At 55.5% G+C, this 8750-nt stretch overlaps 1 protein-coding gene across 4 annotated transcripts; it reads left to right on the forward strand.

The window, feature by feature from the left end:
- Positions 1–5965: 5965 nt before the first annotated feature.
- SFTPC (surfactant protein C) lies at positions 5966–8238 on the forward strand. Of its 4 annotated transcripts, XM_088021419.1 has the most exons (6): positions 5993–6034; positions 6737–6895; positions 7253–7375; positions 7631–7741; positions 7894–7977; positions 8101–8238. In XM_088021419.1, the coding sequence occupies exons 1-6, from the start codon at positions 5993–5995 to the stop codon at positions 8236–8238; spliced, it is 657 nt and encodes a 218-aa protein (XP_087877545.1). The 4 variants fall into 4 exon arrangements, with proteins under 4 accessions (XP_027970205.1, XP_087877545.1, XP_087877546.1 ...); XM_028114404.2 differs by lacking the exon at positions 7894–7977 and having other exon boundaries at positions 5966–6034; XM_088021420.1 differs by lacking the exon at positions 7894–7977 and having other exon boundaries at positions 7631–7749; positions 8088–8238.
- The last annotated feature ends 512 nt before the right edge of the window (positions 8239–8750 follow it).

The following is an 8750-nucleotide window of genomic DNA, read 5'->3' on the forward strand; positions in this document are numbered from 1 at the left end:
GCTGCCTGCAAGCTCTCTCGCGGACCACCGGCCGCAGCCCCCGCCCCGCGGGCTCTCCGCCACCCAGAGCGGGCTGGCACGTCCCCGCCGCCGCCGCCGGCTGCTGCCGCAGCTAGGGGCCCGGCCGCCCGCTGCGGAGAGCAGACTCCTCCAGCCCTCGGGGCGCGGGCTCCGTCCCCTCCCCTGCTCGTTCTCGCGAGCCGGCAGGGAGAGCTGCGCGGGCCCGGAGCCGAGCGCGGGCTGACCGGCGGGGGCGAACGCGGACTGCGGCGGGGGCGCGCGCAGGGCGGAGGGCGGAGGGTGCAGGGCGGGGGCGGGGGGGAGTCCCCAGCTGGGAGTAGCCCGAGAAAGGAGTGGTTGCGGCCCTGTACGCTGTGCGCCCTAGCAGCGGTCTCGGGTCTCCCGGGGGCCGTCCGCTTGCATGTCCGGCGCCCAGGGAGGCTGTCGTGAGTGCAGGTGTGCATGTGCCTCCTCCGCGTCTGCAGGGCCACTTGCACTCAGGCCCCTATCCCCTGGTGGGGGCATTTCCGCATTGTGGATCCACGTGCCTCTGTGTGCCTGTCCCTCTGTCGTGGCCCTCAGGGGGACACATCCTCTAAACAAGAGTTCATGGGTGTGTCATCAGCGACATGTGTGTAGCTGTGTTCACATGTGTGTCCACGAGCCCGTGAACAGAATGTGCCTTTGTGTCTCTGTGAGCTGAAAAGGGAAATGTTTGTTACTGAGTTGGAGTGGGAGTGTGTGGAATTCTGGAACATCTCTCCCTACCCAACCACAGACTGTTGAAGCTGGGTAGAGCCCTGGACGTTTTCCAGTCCAGCTCTTTGTCACAAATGAGGAAACTGAGGCCCAAACTAAGAGGAAGGCAGCCCAGCTTGATGTCACATCGACTGTGTGTTTTGTATTCTATGTACTTAATCCTTCCAAACTTTTAAGGTGGATGATATGAATCCCTTTTTACAGATAAGAGAAGTGAGGCTGATAGTACCCGAAGAAAGAGACAGAACAGGGATTTCAACCCACTCTGCCCAACTCCGAAGTTCATAGTCCTACGTCTTTTTTTTTTATTTTTTTTTTTAATTTATTTGAGAGAGAGAGAGCACAGGCAGGGAGAATGGCAGGCAGAGGGAGAAGCAGGCTCCCCGCTGAGCAGGGAGCCCAACATGTTACCTGATCCCAGGGACCTGGGATCATGAACTGAGCCAAAGGCAGACGCTTAACCGACCAAGCCACCCAGGCGCCCCACAGTCGGACTTCTATACCAGGGGTTTCCAAAGTGTGGTCCAGGGAGTCCAGGAGAACCTTCCAGGGAGTCACTGAGGTCAAAACAATTGTCCTAAGAACGTTAAAACTTAATTTTACTTTTTCACTTTCACACTCTCACGAAAATACCCTGGAATTGTCCAGAGGCTACATGATGTATCTTCTTACTAAGCCAGAAATTACAGAGATTTGCAAGGGGTACCTGGGTGGCTCAGTTGGTTAAGTTGATTTTGGCTCAGGTCATGATCTCAGGGTCCGGGGATCGAGCCCTGTGTGCAGCTCAGCGCTCAACAGGGGGTCTGCTTGAGGAGTCTCTCCCTCTGTCCCTCCCTCCGCTCGTGCTGTCTCTCTAAATAAATAAACATTTAAAAAAATAGATTTGCAAAAATGTAAAACAATGACACTCTTGTCTCTAATTTTTTGCTTTGTAAAATAATTTTTTAAAATTTGTGTTATTTATCTTAAAACATAGAATGGGTTTATTATTGCAATTTTCATTAATTAATTAACACTTTTCAATTTCTCAGTAAATATCCATATGGTAAATATCAATAGATATAACCCACATAAACGAAAGCTCTTTGGGGGTCCTCAATATTTTTTAAGAATGTTAAGGGGTCCTGAAACCAAAATGTTTGAGAACTGCTGCTCTCCGCTGTGTTACCTCCCTGGGGGAGTCTGTGTGCAGGATTGACTGTGTGAAAAGTCCGGGGGTACAGGACTAGGGGAGCCTGGAAGTCAGGTGAATGTGCTCCCAGTCTAGTGTTCTGTCCATATCAGGCCAGGAAACTGAGATCACTGCGTTTAAGATGTGTCCCCAGCTGTCCCCAGCCTCTGCCAGCAGGGGCTTCTCTGATTGGAGATTACATCTGTCCATGTTCTCTCAAGCAGGGATGCCCTGTCCCTCTGATGCTCACTTGCCACTGCCCATCCAGCTGCCCGTGCAGCCCTCTGTATGCCAGCGTGTGGGAAGACAAGCAATGGGGGTGGGGAGGGTGGCCAGGGCAGCTGGGTACCCTCCCCACCCGTCCCTGGCACGGCTCTGCCCAGCGCACAAAGGGCAGAGTGAATCTTGTCCCAGCCCCTGCAGCTGAGGAGCTGGAAGGGGGAAAAGAAGAGGCTCACATGGAAGGGGTGGCTCTCCATCACCTACAGTTCTCCCAGAGGGATTTAGCCCGGAGACAGACAGAAAGGGGGAGTCTGGGCCCTATTCTCAGCTAGCGAGAAGAGGTGTTTTGGGGGATGAAGTAGATGATGATAATCATGACGATTGGATTGATGATGTCATTGGATCTTCACAACAGCTTGGAAAGGGGGACAGGATGGGCAGACTAGTCCCATTTCACAGTTGAACACACTCGAGCCTGGAAAGGCAGAAAGATGGATTCATTCAGGATCCCAGAGCTGGCCAGTGAAGCACCAAGACCTCCACATGCTGAAGAAATGAACTATTGACCGCTCACCTGGAGCCCCTTCATGTTTGGTGACCGTCCTATCCTTGAATATAATTACATGTTGGCTGTGTCGTGCCCCTTGCCCTGCAGCAGGTACAAAGAAGCCTCAGGAAAGCATGGTCTCAGGGCCAGTCCCAGGGAAGATAGGGCAACGAAAAGCTCCCGCATAGCTGATGAGAACAGCGGTGCGTGCTAAATGGCAGGTGAAAGGGCAGCAGGAGGCCGGGAGATTTTGGAGGAGGGAGGGGGCACCGTAGCCTGGGCCAGTGAGGTGGCTCTTGCCTGGCCTTGTAGGGCTGATGGCACTCAGAGAGGTGGAGGGGCATTGAAGGTGGGATTTCCAGGAGGGAGAAACGGCCTAAGTAAAGGCCAAGATGTGAAAAGTCTGCAGCAGAGGGCTGGTGTGCGGTGGGGGGGGAGGGGGGGGAGGACGGGGGACAGCTATCCATGCCCAGCTAAAGGTCCCTCCTCATTTCCTGAAAACGAAGATAAGGACCCCAAGACCTCTACTGGGTCAGTGCCAGAGGGGTTGGTGCTAGCATCTGAACTCCCCTTGTGAAACTTGAGGGCAACCTTCTTTCCCCAACCTCCAAACAGGCAAAAACAAGTGGAAGAAAAAAGAAAAAGAAAAGAAAACCCACAAAGCTTGCGAGAATTACAGCCAAAGGGCAGCCTGCAGGGGAGACTGAGGACTTGAGAGAGCAGAGGCTTCTTTCCAAGAGAGACTCCTTTCTCAGCACCAGCTGATGACGGCAAGCCCTACACACAGCGCCCGTTCAGAACAAGCTCCACAGCTGGGCCATGCGGCCGCCTGAGATGCCCGCAGGGACCCCGAGATGCTTGCAGTCCTCCCTGGCTCTCCTGTTGGCCCACTGCCCACCTGGCTCAGGCCCAGTGTGTGTGAGTCAGCCAATCAATCGCAGCGTTGCCAGGACAACCCCGGGGCGGGAGTGGGGTGGGCGCGCTGGGGGCGCTGGGGGCGGGCACCACAGGCAGCTGTCTCCTACATCTGGCACCTGCACACCCCAGCGGAGGCTGCACACAGTTAAGAGGAGAATGCCTCCCCCTCCTCCCTGGACACTACCACCCCCACCTCTCCCGCCCCCACCCCCCCACCCCCCCACCCCCCGCCCACTGCTCCTAGGACACTTGCTGCTAGAGGTTTCAGCAAATATTTAAAGGGGTAGTTGTGGGGGGTGAGGAAGGGGTGGTGGGAGCAAACACTCCCTCCCCTCCCCTCTCTCCTTCCCTGAGCTTCTCAGGCACTCTCAGCTCAGATGCCATGCTGTTGTGCAACCTGGAGGCTGAAGGCTCTCCTGCTGAAGAGGAGGTCCTCGTGGGGACGGGGCAACCCGCCAGGGCTGGAGAGCTGGGGGCCAGCTCATGAATGAAGGGCAGGGCCAAGGTGTAAGGGAGCCCCCAGGCCAGGGACAGGAACTGGGGTGAAGTGTTGGAGCTTAAGTATCAGGAGGCTAAGAGAGGCCCAGAGGAGTGAGGGTGGGGCTCTGACTTAGACACTTAGAAAGTTCCAAGGGAAAGGCACTGTAGAGACCACCTGGCCCAGCAAGTGGAGGAAAGCTCAAGAGAGGATGCAGCCATTGGTCGATTTAGTTTAGTACAACCAAGCAACAGAAGTGGCTTTGAGGAAGGAGGTAAAAGAGATGGAAGGGTGAAGGAGAAGGCCCAGAAAGTGCATCACATTAGGGTGAGGAGCATTCTCAGCGCAAATTTAGGATCCGAGGGTATAAACAGAGGAGCCTAGAGGGATAGGGTCATAGGCAGCACCAAGCAGGTGAGATTCCAGAATGAGGAGATGCGGATCCCATCAGTCACCGCAGCCAGCCCTGCGCAAGGCTGTCTGGGCACAAGAAAGGAGTGTCAGGTGTGGAATCTGCTATCAAAAGCCTTCCGCTTGATCTCTGAAAATGGTTCACTGTTTACTTGATGCAGAAAACCCGACAAAATCATTCCCATCAAGAGGTTCAAATCTTCACATTCGTTTTAAGAGCACTCATGAAACTGCCCAGATCATCAAGGGCATGTATATCCCCAAAGCCACCAAGTATCTGGAGTCACTTTACAGAAGCAATGTGGGCCATTCCATCATTATAATGGTGGAGCTGATAGGTGTGCCCGGGGCCAAACAGTGGGTCTGGACACAGGGCCAGCGACCTGAAGAGTGCTGAATTGTTGCTGCACATGCTTAAAAATGCAGAGAGTAACGCTGAACTTAAGGGTTTAGATGTAGATTCTTTGGTCATCGAGCACATCCAGGTGAACAGAGCCCCCAAATGAGCCATTAAGTTTACAGAGCTCCTGGTCGGATTAACCCCTGCATGAGCTCTCCTTGCCACATTGAGATGATCCTTCCTGAAACAGAGCAGATTGTTCCCAACCCAGAAGAGGAGGTGGCACAGATGAGAAAGATAGCCCACAAGAAACTGGAGAAACAACAACGTATGGCCTGGGAATAAATTCAGCATAAAATAAATGTGAATAAAAGTAAAAGCAGGGGGGGAAAGCCTTTAGCTTCCAAACAAGCCCATAGCAAAGGATGAAAAACCACACATTAGTAGGTAAAAATTTATAGCCAGAGGGGAAGAGTTTTCAGAATTAGGAAAAGAATGACTAGCGGCAAGTTTGAGGTTAGGTACCAGATGTGTGGGAGGAGGCCAGGCAGGTGGCATACTTGAAGTGAAAATGTGAGGCTCTTTAAGAAATGGCCACATATGAACCCCCACACTGATGCCAAAGCACCCACCTGCCTTCAGCAGGACCTCCTGGGTCCACAGGCACTGCCTTCTCACTCCCCTTCCTGGAGCTCATCCCTCTGCACGGGGGGAATTCTGTTGGGAAGTGTGGTGGACTCCCCATTGGGTCAGACCCCTGGCTGCCTGAGAGGTTCAACCTGGCAGAGGAACAGGGAAAGCCACAAGACTGCAGGGGCAGGTACCAGCAAGAAAGGCGGCCAACGCCAGGAAGACACCTACAGTGGGAGGCGCAGATTGCCCAAGGGCAAGTTTGCTTAGCGCACCCAGCTTTGCTTTGGCCGGGGCCAGGAGGACTCATGGGCCAGGGCCAAGGGCCCTCAGGCGCCCTTGCAGCTGGCTTATCGGGACCTCAGGTCTGGAGGGCCAGGAACAAACAGGCTTCAAAGCCAAGGGCTTGGCTGGCAGAAGGAGGCCGGATCCTTCACCTCTGTCCTCTCTCCCTACCGGCACATATAAGACCCTAGTCACACTTGGGAGATGAGTGGGGAAGACGCCTACAGCAAGATGGATGTTGGCAGCAAGGAGGTCCTGATTGAGAGCCCGCCAGTGAGTATGACCGTGTGCGTACATGTGTATGAGCTGGGCCCTGCCTCATCCAAGCTCTCTGAGCCAGTCTTTTCATCCAACTTCATTCACTTAATTAACCTAGGACCGCGCTAAGTTAGGGCAGGGACACCGACCACTAAGGCAGAGTCCTTCGGGGAGATGGACATGGCAACTGATCATTCCAACGTGAGGGGCCGAGAGCCACCATAGTGGTCAGTGGAAAGAGCTGCAGAGAGCACTGCATAAGCAGACACTATGCGGGGACTCACAGGAAGCCTCACAGAGAAAAGGACATTTGAGCTGGCTCCAGAAGAATAGGTAGGAGCTCACTAGGTGGAGAAGGCAAGCATTGCAGGAAGAAGGGGTAGAATGTGTAAAGGCAGGGAGGTGTGAGAGAGCATGGATTATTTGGGGGAACAGAGAGGGTTGGGGATGGCTGGGGTGCCAAGGGTCTGGAGGAAACAGCAGGAGATGAGACTGGCGAAGCATGCTCCCTTGGGTCTCTCCACGCTAGAATTCACGTCTAAGCCTTTCTGTTGGAATCCAGACCACCTCCTCAAGAAGCCTTCTCTGGTCTCAGCCCTCCTCTGCAAACCCATAGTATTGGTGTCCAGCTGTGGGAGGGTGTCTAGCTTGTGCAGAGAGAAGAAGGGCCCCGCTCATGACCTCATACCTGTCTCCCTGCCTGTCCCACCATGTCAGGACTACTCGGCAGCCCCCCAGGGCCGTTTCGGCATCCCCTGCTTCCCTGTGAGCCTCAAACGCCTTCTCATCGTGGTCGTGGTGATAGTCCTTGTGGTCGTGGTGATTGTAGGGGCCCTGCTAATGGGTCTTCACATGAGCCAGAAACACACTGAGATGGTGAGCAGGCCCAGAATGGGGTGGGCAGTGGGTAGAGGACACGCCAAACAAAGGGGCTGGGCGGGCTGGGCAGAGAGTGAACTGTCCGGGGTCGGGGGGTATGGAGGGGAAGAGGCAAGGGGTGCCTCAAGAAAGGACAGAAGCAGGAACAGGGTGGCAACTCTGGCTTAGGCTTTTCCACCAGGCCTTTCGCTGGCTTGGCAGCCTGTTCCTTCCAGCATCCGGTCCCACCCAGCCTGTCTGGGCTCCCAGGGAAGAAGGGATTGCATTTTAGTAAAGAGGGCTGAGGGTGGACATGGGGACTGAAGGGACGAGTGGGGAAAGAGAAATACCAGGCCACCCTGTGCCCTCCCCCAGGTCCTGGAGATGAGCATTGGGGGACCGGAAGCCCAGCAGCGCCTGGCCGTGCAGGAGCGTGCGGGCACCACCGCCACCTTCTCCATTGGCTCCAGTGGTATTGTAGTGTATGACTACCAGCGGGTGGGTATACCGGACCTCCTGGCCCTGGGGCTGGGGCTGGGGGCCGATGACAAGACTGCTAGGCCACCCAGCTGTGCCACTTCATGCACATCCAGCTCTCCCCAGCCCCTAGCCCTTTTGCCTCCCCAGGCTGAGCCCCAGATTCCAAGAGGACTCCCTCAGGTGCCTAACCTAGAGGGAGATGGCCCAGGATCAGGGTTAGGGAGTGAGAAAGGCAGGGCCTTCTTGAATGAACTCTGGGCTTCCTGTGCTCAGCTCCTGATCGCCTATAAGCCAGCCCCAGGAACCTGTTGCTATGTCATGAAGATGGCTCCGGAGAACATCCCAAGTCTTGAGGCTCTCACTAGAAAGTTCCAGAACTTCCAGGTAGGTCTGTGTGGGTGAGGAGGAGTGGGTTGTCCCCTTCCCAGGGCTGCTGGGAGGAGCATTTGAGATGACAGCTGTTTGTCACCTGTAAAGCGTGGGGGCTGCCCGTCTCTAAACTCACCTGTACCACATCTTCCCTACCAATTCCCCAGCCCTTCCCTGATGCCAAGCTGCTGGCCTCAGCTGAACCTCACTCCCCGGGGGCTTCTGACTCCAGCACAGCCCCCTCTTCACTGGTGAGGAAAGCAAGGCTTTTAGGAGGCTCGGAGAGATGGCCTGACATGCCTGAGGTCCCACAGTAATGCCATAGGTGAGACAGAAACTCAGTTCCCAGGCTCTAAATTAGGTGCTCTTTCCAGGTCAAGCCTGCAGGGTCTACCTCTAAGCTGGGCCAGGAGGAGGGCCATGATGCTGGCTCAGAATCCCCTGGGGCCCTGGACTTCCTGGGCACCACAGTGAGGACCCTGTGTGGCGAGGTGCCCCTCTACTACATCTAGGACCCCTCAGGTGAGCAGGTGTGACTGCCAGGGCACCGAGCGGCAGTGGCCCAGGAAGGCTTGCGCCACCTTGCCATGTCAGCTGACCAGGAACTGGGGAATCCACTGAGCGGGGCCATCTAGGGAGCTCAGGGGAGGGAAGGTTCATAGACTGCCCCCTCCCGGTCCCTCTCCCTCACATAATAAACAGTGTTTGTTTGCTTCTCAGGGCCTGTGGAAGCCCCAAGTGAAGAGGAAAGATCTATGCGCTAAGGGTCTTTCGCAGAGAGATAGGAAGCTGCTCCTACCCACACCACAGGGACTGGAGCTGGAGAAATGGGAGCTGTGGGGAGAGGTGGGAGCGGGCAGAAGAGATGCGGCTCCTAGGGCCAAGGGGCTCCTACCACGAAAGAATAAAGCAGCCTGATTGAAAAACAAAGGGAGCGCCTCTTCCATCTTCCCACACGCCCCCAGTCCTGCTCCTGGTGGGGCCAGTTAGGGGCAGGGTAGGGCTCTGGGGAAGCGACGGGGCT

Source organism: Eumetopias jubatus, unplaced genomic scaffold (genome assembly GCF_037043125.1).
Source record: "Eumetopias jubatus isolate StellerSeaLion01/CBP00866 unplaced genomic scaffold, mEumJub1_p1.0 scaffold_2, whole genome shotgun sequence".
NCBI lineage: Eukaryota > Metazoa > Chordata > Mammalia > Carnivora > Otariidae > Eumetopias > Eumetopias jubatus.